General features: G+C 28.7%; 3 protein-coding genes across 3 annotated transcripts; all 3 read right to left on the bottom strand.

Annotated features, from left to right (window-relative positions):
* Window positions 1-600: 600 nt before the first annotated feature.
* On the bottom strand, window positions 601-9,064 carry LOC123305720 (probable WRKY transcription factor protein 1). Its single transcript, XM_044887519.1, has 8 exons — window positions 8,933-9,064; window positions 8,608-8,835; window positions 8,302-8,513; window positions 6,695-7,007; window positions 4,986-5,326; window positions 4,783-4,920; window positions 3,394-3,846; window positions 601-1,295 (listed from the first exon to the last, which is right to left on the bottom strand). The coding sequence occupies exons 1-8, from the start codon at window positions 9,052-9,054 to the stop codon at window positions 601-603; spliced, it is 2,502 nt and encodes an 833-aa protein (XP_044743454.1). The 5' UTR covers window positions 9,055-9,064.
* Window positions 9,065-13,531: 4,467 nt separating this feature from the next.
* On the bottom strand, window positions 13,532-16,836 carry LOC123305765 (gastrula zinc finger protein XlCGF57.1-like). The gene is made up of 2 exons (XM_044887581.1): window positions 16,464-16,836; window positions 13,532-15,122 (listed from the first exon to the last, which is right to left on the bottom strand). The coding sequence occupies exons 1-2, from the start codon at window positions 16,614-16,616 to the stop codon at window positions 13,926-13,928; spliced, it is 1,350 nt and encodes a 449-aa protein (XP_044743516.1). The 5' UTR covers window positions 16,617-16,836; the 3' UTR covers window positions 13,532-13,925.
* Window positions 16,837-17,564: 728 nt separating this feature from the next.
* On the bottom strand, window positions 17,565-21,953 carry LOC123305754 (zinc finger protein 845-like). The gene is made up of 3 exons (XM_044887569.1): window positions 21,800-21,953; window positions 19,264-20,149; window positions 17,565-19,018 (listed from the first exon to the last, which is right to left on the bottom strand). Exons 1-3 carry the CDS (start codon window positions 21,932-21,934, stop codon window positions 18,033-18,035), a joined length of 2,007 nt encoding a protein of 668 aa, XP_044743504.1. The 5' UTR covers window positions 21,935-21,953; the 3' UTR covers window positions 17,565-18,032.
* Window positions 21,954-22,252: the final 299 nt, after the last annotated feature.

Here is a 22,252-nt window from a genome sequence, read left to right as displayed (position 1 = left end):
TAGTGTCTACGTCTAGGATAATAGGAGATTCGCCAACCGTGTAGATGATTGACTACAAAAAGATAATCTGTATCATTGTTATTTTAAGAAAGGAATACGAAAAGCTACGTCAAGTACCATCCAATTTGATTAGATTCCGTTGATGAAGGATAGCGGTGAGCTTTTTAGTCACTTCTTGATCTTTAATATCATAGTGCACTCTCTTAAACTCCGGTGTGTGTAATTGGGATACCAGATATACTGACTGTTGTAAAATTATGCGTCTTTTAATATAAACAGGACACAATTCGTTTTTGTTGATTTGACAGATAGTTATTTAATAAAATACGATAGTTCAATTTTAAATTAATAATGGTCTTATCTATGGCCTCCTCATGCAAGGCTTTGACATTATCATTAAGGTAAGTAAATAAATCAAATATTAAAATATAAAATATGTATATAATTATTATTAAAATATAATATATAAAAATAATAATAATAAATAATGAATAATATTATTATAAATTAATATGTATGTATAATGTATATTTATATTGTGTATACTTATATAATATTAATATATTAATTAGATATAAATATATTATTTAATTTATTTTTTTATAATTTAGAATCACTTTTATAATTACTATGTTGTTGTGTTATAATATTTTTATCTAAAACAGATTCATAAGTAGGTTCATCATCGTCATCATGTGGCATACTTTCATAATTAGGTTCATCAATATCTGTTGATGATGTCTGTTGATATAATAACAAAGGTGTTTTATTTGTTGTTGTTATATTATTATTAATTATTTTTGGTTTTAATACTTCATAATTAGGATCACATTCAGATTCACATTCATTTGATTCATCTTCTACATCTGCATCTAAATCTTTCTTATTTTTATGTAATAATAATGTTTCATAACCAGGATCATTATCATTATTCACATCTAATTTATCACTGTTATTTGTTGTTATTATTTTATTATTTAATGAATGTCTTTTAATATTATTGTAGCCACCACTATCAACGTCATCATTAACAATTAATTGTTGAGGATGTTGTGGTTGTTGCTGTTTATTAATATTAAGTTTCTTTTTATTATTATTTTTATGTACTTTTGCATACATATCTTCTAAATTCTTTACTATATTATTATCATTGTTCGCAATAATAATATTATCAGTATTCACGTATTGTTGTTGATCAGTGATATCATCACTGCTGGTACTACCACATGATGGACGTGGTGGCAGGGGACTATTTGCTTGTCGTTTTTCTGGTTTTGGCGATGATGTTGATGCACCTGAAATAAATGTTAATTTATTATAAAAGTCGGAACTTAATGTGACAAACTCAATATTACTATAATGCTCAACGTATACACATTTTAAACAGTAACGAATATTGCTTTGTCTTCATTTTATTATTAGTAGCGATCTGTGAAAATTTTAGAGCGAAATATTACAATTTAGATGTCGCAAAACTTAATTTTTTTTATTTTTCTCCTAAAATATAAGTTTCTCAGTAAAAGCAGCGGATTACGGAATAATTATCTTTTTATTAATTTTGACACCGAGCGCTTAAATGTTTTCAGCAAAAATAATTCTTTGGAACTTAAATCCCCATAAAAAACCCGAATTTTTAGGATATTGTGCCCATAAAAATTTTGAACGACGCAACCATTGATTCTGAACCTGAATTTCCAACAACTTGATTTGATTGTTAAGGCTCCGTTCTTTCGAAGTAAATTAAAGAAGTGAGTGTAGAACTGACTCTAAAAACCCTTAGAGAAACAGGAAGAGATACTCGTTATTACCTAAGACTGAAAAATTCTTCTCCACGGATAGATCAATGACATATTCGGTTCCTTGAATGCTAGATATCCAAAAGAAGAACTAAACTAGACTAGAGAATGGTTACAACACTTTAAAAGGCGAAAAATCCTGATAATAGAAAAAGCAGTCACACTAATCAAAGAAAGTGCAACACAGGCAAGCGCTATAATGGACCAGAGCAGATAAAATTCCTCTGCTTAGTTCCTGAACATAGTTATGCGGATGGGAACATTAAGACGGATAAACTGGCAAAATAAGTACTGAGCAAAAACAGCGCGCGGAGGTTTAGGCTTTTTATACCAAGTATATATAAAATATATCAGGGTATATTAAGTTTAGTCACAAGTTTGTTACGCTTAAAAATATTGATACTACGAACAAAATTTTGGTATAACTGTTCATAAAATCACCTAAAGAGTCCATTCCGGTTGTCTGTCTGTCCGCCTGTCGCCACGATAACTCAAAAACGAAAAGAGATATTATGCTGAAATTTTTATAGCGTGCTTAGGACTTAAAAAGTAAGGTCGAGTTCGTAAATGAGTAACATAGGTCAATTGCCGTTAGAGATATAACAAAAGTTTAAAGGTAAAAAATAAAAAACTTTAGTTTGAAATATTGTTTCGTAAACACCACTGTTTATCCGTGAGGGCCCAAATTATACAGTACGTATAAATATGATCAAAGATAATAAATGATAACTCTAGGATTTTTGCTCCAATTTCCTAGATCAATTTTTTTTATATATAAATACGTATTTCGAATACCAAGTAGTCAACATCAGTATGAATTAGCTAATTGTAATTACTCTTATTGTGTATGTTACTCGTTGCTAATTTGGCGACGGACTACACATTGATAGTTTCATGTACCTACAATTTATACTGTTCTATCTGTCAAATTAGCAACGAGTAACATATATACAATGAGAGTAATTACGATTAGGTAATTCATACTGATGATGACTATTTGGTAGTGAAATGCGTATTTATATAATACAAAAAATGGAAAATCTAGGAAATTGGGGCCAAAATCCAAATTTATACAGTCCGTGTAAGATGGGAATATCAGTTATATGTTTGTGACTTGTATGTCCGGGTGACTATCATTATTTACTTACATGACGTAAAAAAACAAACGATTGCGTAATCTAAACAATTAAAATAACGCTATACATGGTATTTCAACAATTAACTCAGTCAATTGTTTGTTTTCACTTGTTAAACTTAAAATTCAACGAAATTAATTCAATAACTATGTATTTTTTCTTATAATCTTTTCAAACTTTTGTATTATCATAATTTTTTTATTTCTCTACTAATATCGTTGACGCATGAACTTTCTTAAAAGATGGTGGACTTTGCACGAAGTTAAATGCTTCTAGAAATTAAAGGGCTAGAATGTAGTTTATGGGTTTTGTGATAATTAGAATAGCACAATAGAATACATGTCTGAAATCACCGCGCTTGAACGCACCAAACACTTAAACTAAACCTAAACCAACCCCTATTAAAGACTACTAGAATCCATAGTTATATAATAAATATAATAAATGAATAATATTAATACCTGCGTTTATTAATAAATTATTGTTTGAAGTAGTTGATGACTGCCTAGAATGTTGCTGCTGTTGCTGTTGTGATGCCGTAACTTGTTTTAAACTATCAACACTTGGTGGCTGTGGGGGTTCTAATGCTTTACTACTCTCATCAGTATTTTCATATAATTGTTGTTGTGGTATTGTTACTTGTTGTTGTTGTTGTTGTTGCTGCTGTTGTATACTGTTATTGTTATTACTGTTTTTAAATGTTAATAATGTAGTTGGTGTTGTTTGTGATGGTGGTTGTAATATTTGTGCATAAGTATCACTATCACTTGTATATATATCAACATCATCATGTTCTATAACATGATTTAAATGATTGTTAGGCGTTCTATTTATAATTTGATGATTTCTATTTAATAATATTGCTGATGTTGTTGATGTTGATGGTGCTTCATCAATGGCTGCATACATTTCATCTATAAATATAATACAATTACATAATAAATATAATTCGGTTGAACGAACTATCATCTTCATTAGTTGGGGTTGCCTGACCATTCTACATATACGGCATGTATAGAGAACGATAAAACATCTATACATTATATTCGCACGTATAGAAGCATGTTGGATATAAAGCGAGAAACTATTCATAGAAACCTTCAACTATAAGACATCTCTGTAGCCAGGTGACGAGTTGTTCTTGAGAAGGGCTAAGGAACCTATTACGGTATTCTTCTAATTTTTTATTATTATAAATATGAATAATAATTCTTGGGAGTTAGCGCTGCTTACTTTTAAGGGAAGTTATTTTATTGAACTCGACAGGCACACAACCAGGGCAATCTTTTTTTATTTAAACTTGTTCAATCTTTATTTTCGGGACATAAGGTGCGTCATTAAAACGACAATGAGAGAAAATCTTATCATGTCATGGTTTCTCTTCAGCTACGATTTTAGCTTCTGAATTTCCATACTTTTAATGTTACCTTGACATAATATGCTAAAAAATTTTCGCCTGGAAAGTATGTAACGCGAAGTTTTATTCCAGTACAATAAAGTGCAAATACCATCCTGGGTGAAAATAGATCGCCAGAGATTATAGTGAGATAAATAAGAAAAATGCAAAACTATTTGAGTAATCCTAAGCAACTTCAGTCGACAAAAATATGCACAGCTTGTTCTACATGTACTGTGATTAAAATCCAATCTACGAACTATCTATCATCCTCTAAAATCGATTAACATCAACTATTGAGTTTGTCGACGGTTTCACGCAGCTCCAAGTGTTATCAGGAGTGTAAAAAATGTGAGAACAATGATTAATAAATTCAATACAACAAAAAAGAAGTTATAAATAAAGTAAGCGTTGTTATCTTACATATTAATTATAATAATAAAAATAATCGTACCAGAATCATCAGATACAGTTGCATAATGTGATGTATCGTTAACTAATTGCTGTTGTCTTATATTCATAGTCGTTGTTGTTGTTGTTTGTGCTAATATATTAGCTAATGGTTCACGTACACTTATACTTGTATAACCCTCTACAAATCAATTATATAATATTTATTTTATATTTACCTATATTTAAATTGAATTAATAACTTACTTGATGAATCTTGTGAATCACCACTAAAGTTATGTTGTTGTTGTGGTTGGGTTGATGCTACTGCTGATGCTATTACCTGTTGCTGCTGTTGTATCAATGGTGGTGTCATGTATGGTAGTTCTTGATTAGCTGAAATATGACCAGCCACAGCAATACTAGCTGATATTGTTGTTGTGGATGTAGGGGAATTATTTACATTATTTATAGATGATGTACGACGTATTCTAGGTGGTGCTATTGGTGGCGATGAAGATAATGATAGTATATTATCATGTTGTTTTTGTTGTTCAGTATTTAAATGAATTGGTGAATGTGATTGTTTACTTAATACTATTTCATTACTAAAAATCGTAAATCAAATAATTAGAACAAAGATATCTTATTTGGATGTTTTACGGTAAGTGGTTATAGCTTAAAGTTCAACTATATGATCGTTACGTTCATCTATTTTATTAATCAAAATATATTGTTTATGGATAACTAATTTTTATCCGCCCTCTTCGCTTGACAATTCCAACTTTATAACCAAATTATTATTTTGAACTTTTCTCTCCTCCCCTCTTTAATCTCAAAAAGGAGGGCTTGCCCTCTCTACTTAAACACGTAAGAGACTTTCTAACTTTTTAATGGCTTATTGAATCTTTTTTAAATTTTTATAATAGGTTTAGTATTAACTGAAGAGAATCCTACAAATTTTTCATTCGTTTTGTAGCATTTTTATCTATCTCCCAAACATCCTTAAGTAAATTAAATTGGCCAAGATAATATTGCACGCCTCAAAAAGCGTGTTTAATTTTTTATCTAAGGAGGGTACAAAAAAAAGGAAGTTAAATCACAAATTTTTTTTAAGAGGAAAAAATTTTATAAGTTGAACAGTACAGTTGTAGGCATAAACACTATCTAAACGTAGGCTGTGAATATATATCAGTATGTTATGGTTTCATGACATTCGTCTAATCTCACTCGGTAGTAACGCTCTATAGTAGTTGTTAATTTAGTTTTATGATTCTTGTGTATTTTGTAAAAATTGCAGTTTTATTTATAATATACAATATTTTATAACACTGTGTATATCTTATGACAATTTGCAGAATCAGCCTTTCGGTCTAAAACTTTTGGTTTCACACCTGCTAATTGCTAATTGAAAATCGTCACAAAATTTGAATACCCAAGGTTGATGACTACAGGTGCTATTGAAAAAATTGCCTCCCATCAGCCGCGTATATAAGCAATAATTATTTGAAATTAAGGGGAATTCGTTAATAACATTCATTTTTCGGTTCTATTAATACAAAATAATAAATAATAACTTATAATTTTTCATTGTAAATATTTAAATCATTAAATAAAGAATAATTAAACAATAGTGAGATAACTTTAAATGTTATACGCTTCGAAAATATATCTGCCCGCCCAATGATCCACAACAAGTCTTCTAATGAGAGCCACCAAATAAAAGTCAACTTGCGCTAACTCAATCCAATTAAGTTAATTGAACCTAACACGGACTGGCCTTTTTCAATTAGCTATCGTTAGTAGATTAATATCCGTTTAAATTTAAATATTTTCATGACTTTGTAATTTTTCAACGACGACTGAAGATTTTTGGATTTATTTACTTATCTTGTTTTTCTCAATTTCAATGAACTAATTACCTCTTATGGTAAAATTACTTTTATATGAACTAAGTTTATATTGATAATATTTACCTGTTTCTATCTACTAAATAATCTCCATTACTAGTTGTTGTTGGCGCCGTTGCATGTTGCTGATGTTTATTAACAGATGCATATGGATGCTCTTTTTTTAATTGATCGTATGGATGTTCAACACTTTTTAACCTAGCATAAGGTGCATCTGCTTGACTCAATGAACTTTGTTGTGATAAACTGGGGCGTGCTTGTGTTGCTGTTGGACTTGTTAATGCTGCTGCTATTGTTGTTATACATACAGTTTTATCAGCATCGTCATTACTGTATATCGTTGATGTAATTGATGTTGTATACGGACTATCATCATCATCTAAAATAAGTAATAAAAATATTTATTTGATTATAATTTATTATTTAAAAATCCCCCTGGGGTAAAAAGCTTAGATCTTAAACACATGCCCAAAACTTGTTTTTTGCAAAAACATCCATCCTAGACAAGAAATTAATTGGTTGCACGAATACGGCGTGTTACAACAGAGTGAGGCAACTGAAAGTGAGATTTCCTAATTTACTATAAGAGAAGAAATTAGTACCTCGAACAGAAATAATTCAGTTACTTTTTTTCGGTTTTAAGCTTATCTAGCTTGGAAACCCTACATTAATCCCGAAAAAACGAGGTTTTCAGGTTGCTTAACACTGTGTGCACAGAATAAGTTATGTCAACGTAAGATTGTAAACGGGTTACAATAAATCCACTCCAACTAGCGCTAACTTAACACCTAATAACAAAATTTACCTTATTGCGTTATGTTTATTTGGTCTGGGTCAAGTTAGCACGGGTTGAGGTGGCTTTTGGCCTTTTTTTGGAGATAAATTTATAATTTTACTAGTTAGATTACAATATGTAGGAATTTACAATCTTACGTTGACAGTTATAATTACAATAGAAAGAAGTTTTTTGCCAAAAGTCAACCATGAGAATATTATTTTGCCAATCATTCAGAGGGAAATAAGGTGGGAGATACATATACCTGCATCAATGGATATATAGCATGTGTTAAATGGCATGCCCAATACGTATTAAACGTTAAGTTTGAATCCTAAAAGAGTCCATGTATATATGTGTGTGCTCCATGTTTGATAAAAACCTCCATTATTACTGATCGCGTAACAAGAAGCTTATATTGTCAAGCATATAGGTACTTCAACTCTTAACGTTGAATTAGTATTGGATATGATATTTAAGACAGACTGTATATTCATTCATTTAGTTAAATTAATATGAAATTTTGAAAGAGTGAGAGTAATAAATTTATTAAAAATAAAGCACCAAATTCTCAAAAATTACTGGATTGATTTAGCTCAAACTTTTCACGAAAAATTTTTTTTAACTAATTAACTTTTGCGTAAACCTCCGTCACCACCCTTTTAATGTTTACCATGGAATAAAAATTATACATTCTAATTCGCAGGATCACCATAACGACTTTGTTTCCAAAGGTATATTTCCACAGAAATTGTATAATTTCCAGCGAAAAGTTATTAAATATTACGCGTAATTATACATTTACATAAATTACCGTAATAATAAATAATTTTTCGACATTCTAGATATATGTATTTCCTTCCTTAATTAAATATAATTAGTAAAACAAAAAACTGACTATAATTCTTATGAATCATTGATTTATGAATATTTTTATCATCAACAGTTGCATAAATATCTGAATTAGTATCAGCTGTGGTGCATTGGACATCAACATCTGTATCTATGACTGTTGTACGTGGTATATCTGGTAGACTACGATTTGAATTTGAACCACCAGACGGTCGTCCACCAGCAATAGGTGTTGTTGTTGTCGTTGTTATAACATTACTATAAGTAAATATAAATAATATTAATAAAAAATATCATTTTGTATTTATATTTTATTCAAATAAAACAAAAAATTAAAAAAATAAAATAAAACCTTTTATAATTAAGAATGTTGTTTTTATTATAAATATTATTTTGATCATGATTGATGTGGTGTGACTGTGACTGTGACAAGTTCAAACATTGTGATGATGTGTTTGATTGTATTGAATGTATTTGATTTTGATTTAAATTTATTATCATATTTTGATTCATATGATTGACATTCTCATCAGGATTTGTAATTTGTTTGACCATACCATCCAAGCCAAGTAAATCATCTCTAAGTAAGTAACAGTAAATAAATAAATAATAAATTAAATCAATCAATTCTTTTGTTTTTAATTAATTAATTAATTTTAATTTTACTAATTACTTACTTTTGTGTTGTTTTATGTTTCCAACAAATACAACCAAATATGATTGTAGTCAATGTTAATAATATTAAACATGATGTTGACATCAACCATACTAATTCAAATGAATCATATGAAATAATCATTATTTATTTTACATTTACAATTATTTATTATGAATAATAATAATTTTGTTAAAATCATTTCATTATTATTTATCATTTAAATTGGTTGTTATATGTTTACAGTTATTAAAAATCACACTTTATGCTTATTAATAATATCTTAACGTAAGTCACACTCTAATTAACAGCATTTCATTATTTTACTATTATTATTACTCCTGAATACTAATAAATACAAATACAACACTATTTACTGTCATCACCGTTTAGTTACACTATATTTGTAATTATTATATTAATCAGTAAATTATACAATTATATTATTCTTTGATTTAATGTTTATTTCATACACTTTATTTATATTAATTAATTAATTAATATCAAAATCTTTAATAAATCTTATTAACTAAATTGACTATCCTTAATACTTAATAGTGTTCAGTTTACTGTTCACTTCACAATGTTACCAACTTCCTCCATCATCAATCAACATTCTTAAAACAAAACAAATCAAATTAAGGATGTACCAGCATGGTATTTGCAGTTTCTATGTTAAAGCAATGGTACAATTTTTTTTTCGACAGAATTTAACGAAAAATTAAATTTAAGAATTTAATAATGCTTACTATTAATTCCCAAAGTTTCAGAAATTTTGACCGTTTAAAATGGGAAATAATTATGCCAACGTCCCAATTTCGGTCAGTTTACGTCAAAATTTATATCTCGAAAGTGAAAATTAATTTCTAAATTTTTTTTTTAGAATTGTATTGTATAAACATTTTTTTCTACTTTTTCTTCCATATATAATAATATCATAAAAAATAGGAGAGAGACCGGACATTTTACATGCTTTAAATGGGACATGACCCTCAAAATCGCGAACTTTGTCTTTAAATATCTCGCGATCTAAACGGTCAAAAATTATGAAATTTTAGGAATTCATAAATAAAGCTATTATAAACCCGAGAAAAAAAATTCGGCCAAATCTGTCGAAAAGTGATTTCATGCTGGTACTACCTTAAGTTACACCTTTGAATACCTACTTCAAAAGAGTCACACCTTTGTTTTTATTGTATTTTAGGTCGCAGATAAACATTGTAATTCGTATTTTATATCGTATCAAACTGTATCATTAAGAAATTAATTCCTTAAAGAAACACTTATTACATATAATATTGACGTTAAAGAAAAAAAATTATATTATACAAATGTTGACATTAAAATCATTATTTTATTACGACATTATCTAAAACTAATTTTTGATGGGTATATCAATTAATATCTACCTCGTCTTAATTAAATATCAAAGGAATTTTTTCAAAATTTTATGTCATCAAATTAAATAAATCTAATTGGGTTTATTTATGTTGGGTTGATTCTTTTCTGATGTTTTTGAACGACAGTCCTTTCAATAAGGACTTTTCAATAACTGAAATTTCAATCAAAAAAGTATTACATTTAAATCCATAAATCAATTCTTTAATCCATTGTTTGCAAGAGATCGATTTATACAGATGATACTCGCGGATGTTTTCTTTCTAGAGCTATAGAGCCCTAATTATTTATACCGATTCGGGGAAGGAAAATACAAATGGCACACCTTCATGGTGAAGTATCCTTGTTATTCATGCGTTTCCATCAAATTAATACAGAACTTGCATGTTTTTTAATTTAATTTTTTTTTTCTCGAAATTTTACCAAAAATTATTAGGAACAAAAAAATTTGTTTAATTGTTTTTTATGTAATTTCACAATTGAAAGTGGTTTCTTTAAACAATAAATTCAAACGCCAGTGACTTCAACATCACGCGTTTCAAAGCGTTTGTCAAAAATTGTTACTGCAACCTAACTTACATATGTATGAATATGATATGCAATATACAATTTTGTGAACATTTCCATTAAATATTATATATCTAAGCGAGCGAAATACTATAGTTCTTTTTTCTACCGCTAGATAGTCTTTCTTAGCACTAAAATTCCATAAACATCTATCTCTATGGTGTATAAACAATAACAAAAAAAAAAAAAAAAAAAACAAAAAACAAAAAACAAAAAAACAAAACATTTAATAACAATTCCCAACTCAAGTTCGTAAGTAAATTAGTAGAAATTTTCGTTTGTTATTTAATTATATGTTCTTCTTCTCCCAATCGCCGTTTCATATTTAAATCAGAAGAGGCCAGCTCAGTATTTTGAAATGGTAGTTTAAAAAACACGACAAACAATTTTTTTTCATAAATATTTAGTTTTATTTTTTGTGTATATTGTTACAAGTTCTTGAAAAAATTATATTTTTTATATAAATGTACAATATTTAACTTATGAAAATATGTATGATGAATACGTCTATTTCATAAATATAATTTCGGTCTTATTAGCGTATTCACTTTTCTACGGGCAGGTACGGGCTGCTATAGCCTATGCCGAGAACGCCCTAGCGTAGATGCTGTAAACATACTATTAAATTTTCCTTAAGCTTATTTACGTGAAATTCAGATAATCTTAAAAAGTGGAGGTCTCAGGTAGATTTACGAAGGTTAAAAAAGGGACGGCAGACAACCCCGTGGCGTAAGTGGAAAAAATATTGGATTTTTTAGGGTACCCGCACAAAAGTGAACGTGCATTGTTGCTTTGAACGAGTCCATTATCAAAAAAGTTTGACAAAGTTCTTTATTCAATTTCTTTGATGGAATTAGAATAACTTGGATAGCTTTCAGTAATAGTTGCTAATTTCACATCTGTTCAATACATTTTTATTAGGTAAAAAAATAATTTCAAAATCATTTTACTGTACTTTAATTAATTATTTAAGTAGAATACATAAGTAAAATTAGAAATATTATTTATATTTAAATTTCAATTATTGGAAATGGAATATAATGCCATCTATAGCTATCCAATTTGTACTAATTGCCTAAAAGAAATAGACCTTTTCATTTTAAAAAGTGATTAATCCCCTTTTTTCGGACAGTTTGTTAAAAAACTAATGTGATAAAATGAATAACAAATATCTTGTATCTTTGTCCAACTTCTACTGTCTGTCCGAAACATAACAAAATAATGAATCGTAATTGAAATGAAAAGGTCAAAGTAATTTGTCCAATTTCGAAAATGTAAACATCCTTTAGCAATTTATATTATGTGTATCCCTTATGTATAATATAAGGGATATATTTGTGAGTAAGATCGCTCGCCATTTTTATGATAATGTCAAATAGACGAAATTTTATCAAATATTATTTTTAGAAGTTTTTTTTAATTAATTATTTACTAACTAGCAGATATCCACCCGCTTTGCTGGGCAATTTCAACTTTAAAAACAAAGATTATCATATTATAACCCCCACTTTCCTTGACCTCACTTACCCTACCTTTTGTTTTTTTGGTGCGGAACCCTATTTTATTTTTTTTAAATAAAATTTAGCCCATGATACTCGCTGATAATATAACTCTCTACGGATGCAATAATTTTAAAAATCGGTTAAGTATTTAATTCAAAAATGACGAATATCAACTTCGATGGAAATCACCCCCAAAATAACTTTATACCCCTTTTTAACCCCGTTAGGCGATCAGTTTCAATAAAATACAAAGCACGTCTTCCATCAATTTTTTTAAAAGAATTTTTATCAAAATTTGATGTAGATTGGACCAAGGAATCAAGTTGTCTCATACTTTGCCCCGTTTTTCATCCCCTTAAGAGTATAATTTCGGAAAATCAAATATTTCTTATCGGTGCCTACGTCAAACAAACACACTCTCCAAGATACAGGTCTCTACAATCAGCGGCTTAGGCTGTGCGTTGATTCGTCAGTTATTCAGGACAAAGCATTAAATATGTTTAAGTAATATAATTTATATTTATGTACATGTACTTATATTTCATAAAAATACATTAATTTTTGTGTAAGGTTCATTTAAGGATGTTCCCTCGGCAATAATAGAAAAAATAAATTAGTAGATAAGGATCCGAATTTTTAGTATGTTATAGTTAACGAAATATATTATTGTATAAAAAAATTTGGGTACCTTACCGTTCAATTAATAAAAACTCTCTTAATTGAACGGTAAGGTACCCAAATTTTTGTTTTATACAATAATATATTTCGTGAACTATAGCATACTAAAAATTCGGATCATTATCTACTAATTTATTTTTTTCTATTACTGGCGAGGGAACATCCTTGATTGATTAAAAAAACTTACCTTTACTTAATATAATATTTAAGAACATTTTATCTATTTGTCATTATCATAAAAATGGCGACCAATCTTACCTACATATATAGTTACACATATCATATATAGACCTTTTCATCATGTCACATGCGCAAGTGCAGAGATTATTTTTTCGTACTGACAGCAATAAGTAGGACTAAGATAGAAGATATTTGTTATGCATTTTATCACATTGGTTATAAATCATTTAGTACGAAACAAATGTGAGTCGTGATTTTAAAATGAAAAGCCCTATTACTTATACATGTACGGTGTGTTATTTTACACACATTATAATATGTTCATTACTTCTTGTCTGTGTTCTAAAATCAGAAGAAAACGCGTCCGCATGTACTCTTAGTAAGAAATAGATAATATATGAGGGTGCTAAATTTATAGAAAGCCAGACGCTTTTTTATAATGCGCGGACGCAAATTTAAAGTATTACTTCGACATTTTCTTTGCTTTCTTGCGAGTTACGACGGAGGTTTTGCTTAGTTCACACTTTTACAGCACGCAGAAATGTACATACAATATTATCATCGTGTAAAATAAATTATGGTTCGAATCACAGATATCGAGTGCTTTAAAACTGTAAAGTGTGAACTTAGCAAATATTATATATATTAAATTACAAACAAAAATTATTCTGAATAGAATAGAATGTTATTTCATTCACTGTGCCCTTTTATATGTGCCTTTAACCAACTTTTCGAACCGAATGCTTTATTACAAATTAAACAACTGTACGGTTTTTCACCGGTATGTGAACGCATATGCGCTTGTAATATAGCTTTAGTGTGAAATGCTTTCGAACAAATTGTACATGCAAACGGGCGGTCGTTAATATGGACACTTAATACGTGCCGTGTTAACGCCTTATTTTCACGATATCGTTTATCACATAACTTACAACTAAACGGTCTTTCGTCAGTGTGTGATCGCATATGTCGACGTAATTCAGATTTCCCACGTACTTTTCGTCCACAAATCGTACATAATTCTTTCAATGGTATTTGCCCATTTTGATGAATTTTCAGTACATGTTCTTTGAGTGTAATTTCACGAATAAATTTCTTGGGACATTCTTGACAAGAAAATGGTATTCGTTCTTTATGAATTTTCATATGTGCACCCATATTTGATTGCATTATTGATTTACCACAAATTAAACATGCCTCTCGAGGACGTTCCCCACTATGATGGTCTTGTTCATGTTTATTAAGCATATATTTTGCTTTAAATGATCGATCACACTTGAAACAATGAAATATTTTTGGATTATGTTTAAATTCATGTTTACGTCGAATGTTTACAGTATCGAATTGTTTTTCACAAATTTTACATTTAAATTCTATGTTGTCGTGTTTATTTAAATGATCCTCTAAATGTAACCGATGATAAAATTGTTGATCACATTTTTTACAGGCCAACGGATCCACAGAATGTTTATCTTTCATATGTAAACCTAATCCCCAAACATGAGAAAAGCTTTCATCGCATTGTTCACATTTAGTTGTAGTTTTTTTATTCAATATTTTTCGACTACGTTTTATATTGTTGGATAAATGTTTATGTGTAGAACTTTCATCATAGACGTCGTTCGTCGTCACGTCATCGTTCTCCGTATTATTTTCACTTTTTATTGAAAGTTCTGTATCAACTTCATCGTCATGTCCATAATTTGAATCATTTTCATTTTTAAAATTTTCACTTTTTATTTCTAACTTTAATTCTGATTGTGTTTCAATCAATTTACGTAAATGTTTATCAGCTGATTCACATTGTTTACCAATTTGCCATGCATTCTCTAAATGTTTTACACATTTTTGGCATACTTGTTGTGGTAAAGTATCAGTTAAAGTGATCTGACAATTTTAAAATAACAAATTATTTTTGTCAAGCTCTGTTTAATCAAGTTCATCAATATGTATATTTTATAATGTTATTAAAATAAAATAATTCAATCAATTATAATTCAATTAAATATTTTGGGGAGAGTACATTTAAACTTGTTTTTATTCTAGGGGCCCCGTAGTAACACACATCCACGTATAGTTTTAGTGGTGTTGATAAAGTAAACGATTCAGATTAAGAACATAAAAAAGCCTTTAATGTAAATGTAAAGAATATAATATTGGTGTCAGATTATCAGGAGTCTGATTTATCAGTTAATGCCATGTACAAATTCAGGCATTCGAACAATCGTTGAAAAATCGAATACTAAGATGTTTTACATTTTTAAATGGAAGTTTCTTTCCATCCTTTGAGGTAAGGGTGCTATTAAGGTTGTGTTTTACCAACTGATGTGGTTACCATTTACTTTCAAATTTTTTTTGGTTAAAAAGATTTACTCGGCAAGGTAAGTTTCTCTTTTAATACTAATTAAATAACGTATCTGATATGGAATAACAATAATCATATGAAAAAAATATACATATAGACAGGAATCGAACCCTCAATCTCTAGTATTCTAGGCTAGCACACCTTATGATACGCTAGAATTTTAACAAAATAAAAAATGAATACACTATCCAATTTCTTGTGAACCTAATTGTAAAACTTTCCTCCTACAAGTAATATAGAGAAAATGAGTGGAAAATATGATTTTTTTTCATACATTATCGTGGAGAGATGGGGTTTAGAGCGTAAGTTTGTCCCTTTATTTATTACTTTATTTTCAACTAGGCACTCAAATTTTTAGTAAATAATAAGGATAGGAACTAGTATCCTTAACATATATCAATAAAATAAATTGAGTTTCAAAGATATAAATGAAAGTGTTGAAGAGAAAGTTTTTTCCGGTTTTAAAAGCACCAAGTATTGATTAACAAAACTTGTATTTTAGTTGATATTGAATTAACATTCAGATAATTTCAATTTTTGGAATTATTGTCTATTTTAAAAGTCACATTTAAATTTTATTAAATATTTCCAAATCAGTGTTAAAAAAAAAAAAAATAATTTCTAAATTGCAAAAATAGAGTTAACCCTGGTGGAAAAAATATTTGAAAAAAAGAATAAGAAATTCTGAAAAAGTCTTAGGAACTTTGAATTTCTCAACGTTTTCGGAATAGTCTAATTCAGAGTTATTCAGAGTTCTTAACACTTTTTTAAAGTTTCTAAGATTTTTTCAGAGTTTCCTAAGACTTATTCTTTTTTCAAATATTTTTTCCACCAGAGAATACATAAAAACATTTTATACTTACTCGTATAGCAGAACATGCTTCAATCATTGGTATTATATTTAATGTACTTATATGTAACATAAATTCTGATTTTTGTAAACAAATCCGACAAATTAAATCAAAATCATCAATTTTCAATGCTGTTGTGGGACTGTAATTAAATTCATACAACATTGTTCTACTATAAGCTTACCTAGTTAATTGTATCACTGCCATTGCACAATTGGAGCTTTAACCTTTTTATAGTTTAAGCTTTACTTTTCTTACCCGACTATCAAGGAGTGGTTATGTTTTTCACGAGTATCTTGTATGTATGTATGTATGTATGCACATTTGTTTGTTTTCTTTATTATTGGGAAGATTGGAGCCGGTCTAAATATTATTGGGTCCCGACTGTTAAAGCCACTATGTAAATTACTGTATTTTTATACCATGCATATATGAAATATACATAGTATATTAAGTTTAGTCCCAAGTTTGTAACGCTTAAAAATAATGATGCTAGGAAAAAAATTTTGTCATAGGTGTTCATAAAATCACCTAATTAGTCCAGTTCCGGTTGTCCGTCCGGCTGTGGACACGATAACTCAAAAACGAAAAAAGATATCGAGCTGAAATTTTTACAGCGTACTCAGGACGTAAAAAGTGAGGTCAAGTTCGTAAATGAGCATCATAGGTCAATTGGGTCTTGGGTGCGTAGGACCCATCTTGTAAACCGTTAGAGATAGAACAAAAGTTTAAATGTAAAAAATGTTCCTTATCAAAAATTAAAGAACTTTTGTTTGAAACATTTTTTCGTAAACATCACTGTTTACGAAAAAAATTTTAAATTTTAGAGCGCCAATTAGGCGGAAATTTTATAATATCTACTATACTTAATTATCAGTTATGTATGTGTCACATGTTTGTATGTGTAATGTGATAAAGAAATCAACACTGACTATGCATGGTATTTCAACAATTAACTCAGCCAATTGTTTGTTTTCACTTGTTTTTGTTTAGTTTTTATTTAACGATTTTTTTATTTTTAAGTTAGTTTTTTTGTTTATCTGATTGAAAATAAATCAATTGCTAGTTGAGGACATGTTTTGCAAAAAATTTTTATTTTGCATGTTTCGGTGATTTTATAAATGTTTGTATTTTTTAAATTTTACAACTGTGTACGTTTTAGTGACTTATTAAGTCACCAATTTGCAGCTTTTCAAACCAAATTTTTGTATCTGATCCCTTTTCTGCTTAGGAGTGGCTTTTTAACTTCAAGTTTAATTTACTATCTATCTCTATTCAATAAAACAAGAATCATGGATTCATAATAATTATCAAAGATATCGGGTCAAACATTTATTAACACTTTCTTAGCAAGCTTATTAAATTTCAATGTAGGATATTTAAACACTTAAGTATGTCATGTTATTATATCTATTATTTTATTTTATTTATTTAAAAAATTCTCTGACTTTCTACTACATGGACCGATAGTCCTTCACAAACCCCAGAAAACAGGGTCGCATTAACCAATAGATGGATTATGCAGCTGCCTGGGGCCCCGCGGCAAGGGCAATATATTACTTCAAAGGTACTCAACTTTGCCTATTTGTGGTTTGCTTTCATGTGTCGCCACCAACTCATTTTATATTTAAAAGATTTATCACAAATATAACATTTAAATTGAGTGTCTTCACTGTGTGAAAGCATATGTGTCTCTAACATAGCACGTCTAAAAAAGGTTCGCGAGCATATATTGCAGACAAAATTACGCTGATTTAAATGATCACGATGGATATGTGCTGACAATGCTGATTTTGATCTGTAACTTTTATTACATCGAATGCATGTAAACGGACGTACATCTGTATGCGTTTGTAAATGTATTCTTAAATCACTTGAACTGCGAATACTTTTGCCGCAAATATTACATAAATGTCTAGGTTTCAGTACTTTGTGGTGAATTTCTCTAATATGCCTATTCAAATTAGATTTATAATAGAATTTAATGGTACAATAGTTACATGAAAATCGTCGTGTTCCATGCACTCTTTTTATGTGACTTGTAAGTATGTTATCCCAAACTTGTTTACCACATATCGGACATGATGTGTATACTTTATCCAAGTGTTTTGTTTTCATATGAGAAATGATACTCCTTTGATCTTTGAAAATACCGTCACATTTAGTACACTTTAGTGATCGGATATTTGAGTGTGATATACGATGGCGTTTTATTTCTGCTTCAGTTTTAAATGGTTTTTCACAAATGTCACATTTGTGGTTGTAAACTGAATGTGATTCTTCATGCATTTTAAAATGTAATGGATGATAACAAATCAAAGCACATTTACTGCATTTCAATCCTTTAGTATTATGTGCATGTCGCATATGAGTACCTAAATGCCATACTTTTCCAAATTCACTGTTACATAATTCGCAAACATAATTTTTTGAATCAGTTTTTTCATCTATACATGAATCTATTTTTTCACTTTTCTCAAATAGTTGGTTATTTATTACGTCGGAATTTGAATCTATTTTTTCAACTTTGCACGAATCTATTGGTTCATTTTTCTCAACATTATTACCTATTCAATGATGAAAAATATTTAATGAGAACTCCAGATATTTGAAATAAAATTTTAAGTCCAACCCAATCCCTTTAATTTTTATATTGAAAGTATGAATTTCGACTACAATGATCATGATCACCGAACGGTTCGGTTTAAAGCGAATGATCTCTATTATGTGAATTTAATACCAGATATTGTATAAATATAGAAATTTATCTAGATCTTGCGGTGAATTTGTAATTGTATTTTAAAATTATTACCGTCAAATAGTTGATTATTTTGTAAAAGTTTTCGTAAGATTATATCAGATTTTGAATCAGTTTCTTCATCTTCGCGTGAATTAATTTCTTCGTTTTCTTCAAAATTATTATTATAAGACAATGATGTGGATTCATTTGAATGGAATACACAGAAAACACGACGTTGTTTTAACTTTGCTTCTATTTGAAATCGTTTATCACAAATGTCACATTTATGTTTGTAAATTGAATGTGATTCTTCATGTAATTTTAAATGTAATTGGTGATAACATATTAATGTACACTTACTGCATTTCAGTTCTTCAGCGTTATGGGATTGTCGCATATGAGAACTTAAACTCTCTACATTATTAAATCTGCTTTTACATAATTCACAATCATAAAATTGTTTATCAGTTATTTCACCATAATTATGATCTTTAGAAATTTGGTTTACATTTTGATGTGATCCCTGATGTTTTCTTAACGATGCGTCGCTTTTAAATGGTTTCTTACATATGTCGCATGTAAATTTGTATAACTTTGAATGTGATTCTTCATGCAATTTTAAATGTAATTGGTGATAGCAAATTAAGGTACATTTACTGCATTTTATGCCTGTTGCAAAATGTGCACACCGCATATGATATCCTAAATACCATACTTTATCAAATTTACTGTTACATAATTCACAAACATAATTTGTTGAATCTGTGTTTAAATTATTGCATGAATCTGTTGTTTTATCTTTCTCACAATAATCGTCATAGAATATTTGGTGATCTTGTAATATTTGTCTTAAAACTACATCGGATTTCTCATATAATTGTTTAAAATTAAATGCACATTGTAATTGAAGCCAACAAGAATTACACATGTGTTGTGGTAATTGATCATTTTCATTTACCTATACAAAAAAAAAAAAAAAAAAGAATTTATGTTCAAATAGCACAGTTAGTTTTGTTTTAGTTTTCGTGAATAATTACTAGATTATTATTTGAATAGTGTTTGTAAAACTTTTTTCTATGTTGAATCTGGAGTAGTTTGTTTTACATTTCTAACTACCCCCCCTTTTGTGTTTCATTCCTAACTATTTAATATATATCAGATTGGAATTTTTCTGGTACTTCGTACATAATAAACTTGGATTTTAATTAGGTAAACTGATTTTGCTTGCCGAAAATAAGTTTTTGGAACTATGTTCCTTATCGCACGTTCTAACACTAGCTTGCTATGAACTTTGAGAATATTTTACAATCTGTCAATTTCTATTTTTTGTCCAAAATTTGTTTTTTCATTCAAAAAAATGAGTTGTGATTTACCAGTAATAAATATCTTGATCAAGTCAAATGAAGGTAATGTATGTACGCACATATTGGGTTGACTGCTAAATCAGAAGTATGTCTTTTTTAAACTAATAAATTAATTCATAAAGTATAGAGTTGAAGTGGTTATAATATTAAATTCTTTAAACAATAAAACAAGTATTTGAGTTCTTAAATTAATACTTAAAATATTCAGAACTACCAATGCACAGTATGCAAATAGTATCGTAAGAGAAAAAATGAAAAAAAAAAATTTAATCTAAAATTACCAATGCACAGAAATGCAAACAGTATCGTGAGAGAAAAAAAAATCCATTTACAATAAACTAATTACACTAAGCCTGCAAGGTAGCGTACCACAAAACTAATATTTATAATTAATACTAATATAGTTATTTTTATTCTCAAATAATTTTTGTTGTATATTTTTCATTTTTTTGGAATTGTGTTTTTTTTTTATAGCAAATCGACTATAAATCGCACTAAATATTAAAAAAAATATAGACAGAAGAAAAAAGCACAAAATGATCTCACAAAATTGAAAATGTACAATAATCAATCATTCAACCAACAAAAAAATCAAAGCAAATCTGAGTAAAAAAGCAAGCGCAATTAAACATTTGTAATATACGAAGATACGATTGGAATATAGTTCCTACCGGGTGTCCCACAACACCTCTCTTTTTTTTGTTTAATGACGTGATTTTTTATACAATTATTGATAAAGAATATGACGAAAATAAAATGTTTTTCCATACACCACATTTTTACATTGCTACCATGTCATTAAAAGTAGAAAACACTCCATAAGTATTTTGGGGATCAAATGACATTATTGGCGGCAAGAGAAATAAAATGGTTGAATTGTAATTATAAAATTTATTATCTTATAATAATGTGTAAATCATTGGAATGGCTCCCTTTATCATTATTTGCAATTTGAAGAAATGCACGTCGTGTCTACTGTTACCAATAGATTCCGTAGGTAAACGCAAGCAGTATATGATGAAAAATGATAATGAGTATCACGTGCTCCCTAACGAGGTTGAAATTATAAAATGTATAATTTAAAAAAAATTTATTAAGATTATCATTTATCTCTGAAAAAGTTTACAAACATAAATAATAACTTGCATTAGACTTATAACATCGTCTCCAATAAATTAGTATGCAATGTTCTTAAAAGTTCTGTAAATTTTGTTTACATTAATCTAGTCTTAACATTTACTTACTTGTACCGACGTGCATGCCTTTATCATATTAATAATTTTAAATAAAGATATTGAAACAAGAGTATCCGTATTTTTTAAACAGACACGACATATTTCTTGAAAATTAACTATGCTTATTACATTCGCAGAATCCATGTTCAATTGTTCAGGTAATTTTCATTGTCCTCTTAAATAAAAATCAGTGTATTTAAATTTTCATCATGGCAAAAAATTTTAATTTACAGTAATGACGTCAACAAGTACTGATGAGTACAAACGGTGTAGATCTGACGACCATATACAGAATTATTAATGTAGTGGTTAGTGAAGTTTTCCCTGTTGAATTTCCAACGGGGTGGTCATCTTTAATTTTAAGAAAAGGCAATTATCTTCGAAAATGGTTAAGTTTCAAAAATGGTACGTTGAGGATAATTCATTGGTTTTACGTCTAAAATTTTGACATACCTTTTGCGC

The sequence above is a fragment of the Chrysoperla carnea genome, chromosome 1 (genome assembly GCF_905475395.1).
Source record: "Chrysoperla carnea chromosome 1, inChrCarn1.1, whole genome shotgun sequence".
Classification (NCBI taxonomy): Eukaryota; Metazoa; Arthropoda; class Insecta; order Neuroptera; family Chrysopidae; genus Chrysoperla; species Chrysoperla carnea.
This window is presented reverse-complemented; position numbering and strand designations above follow the sequence as displayed.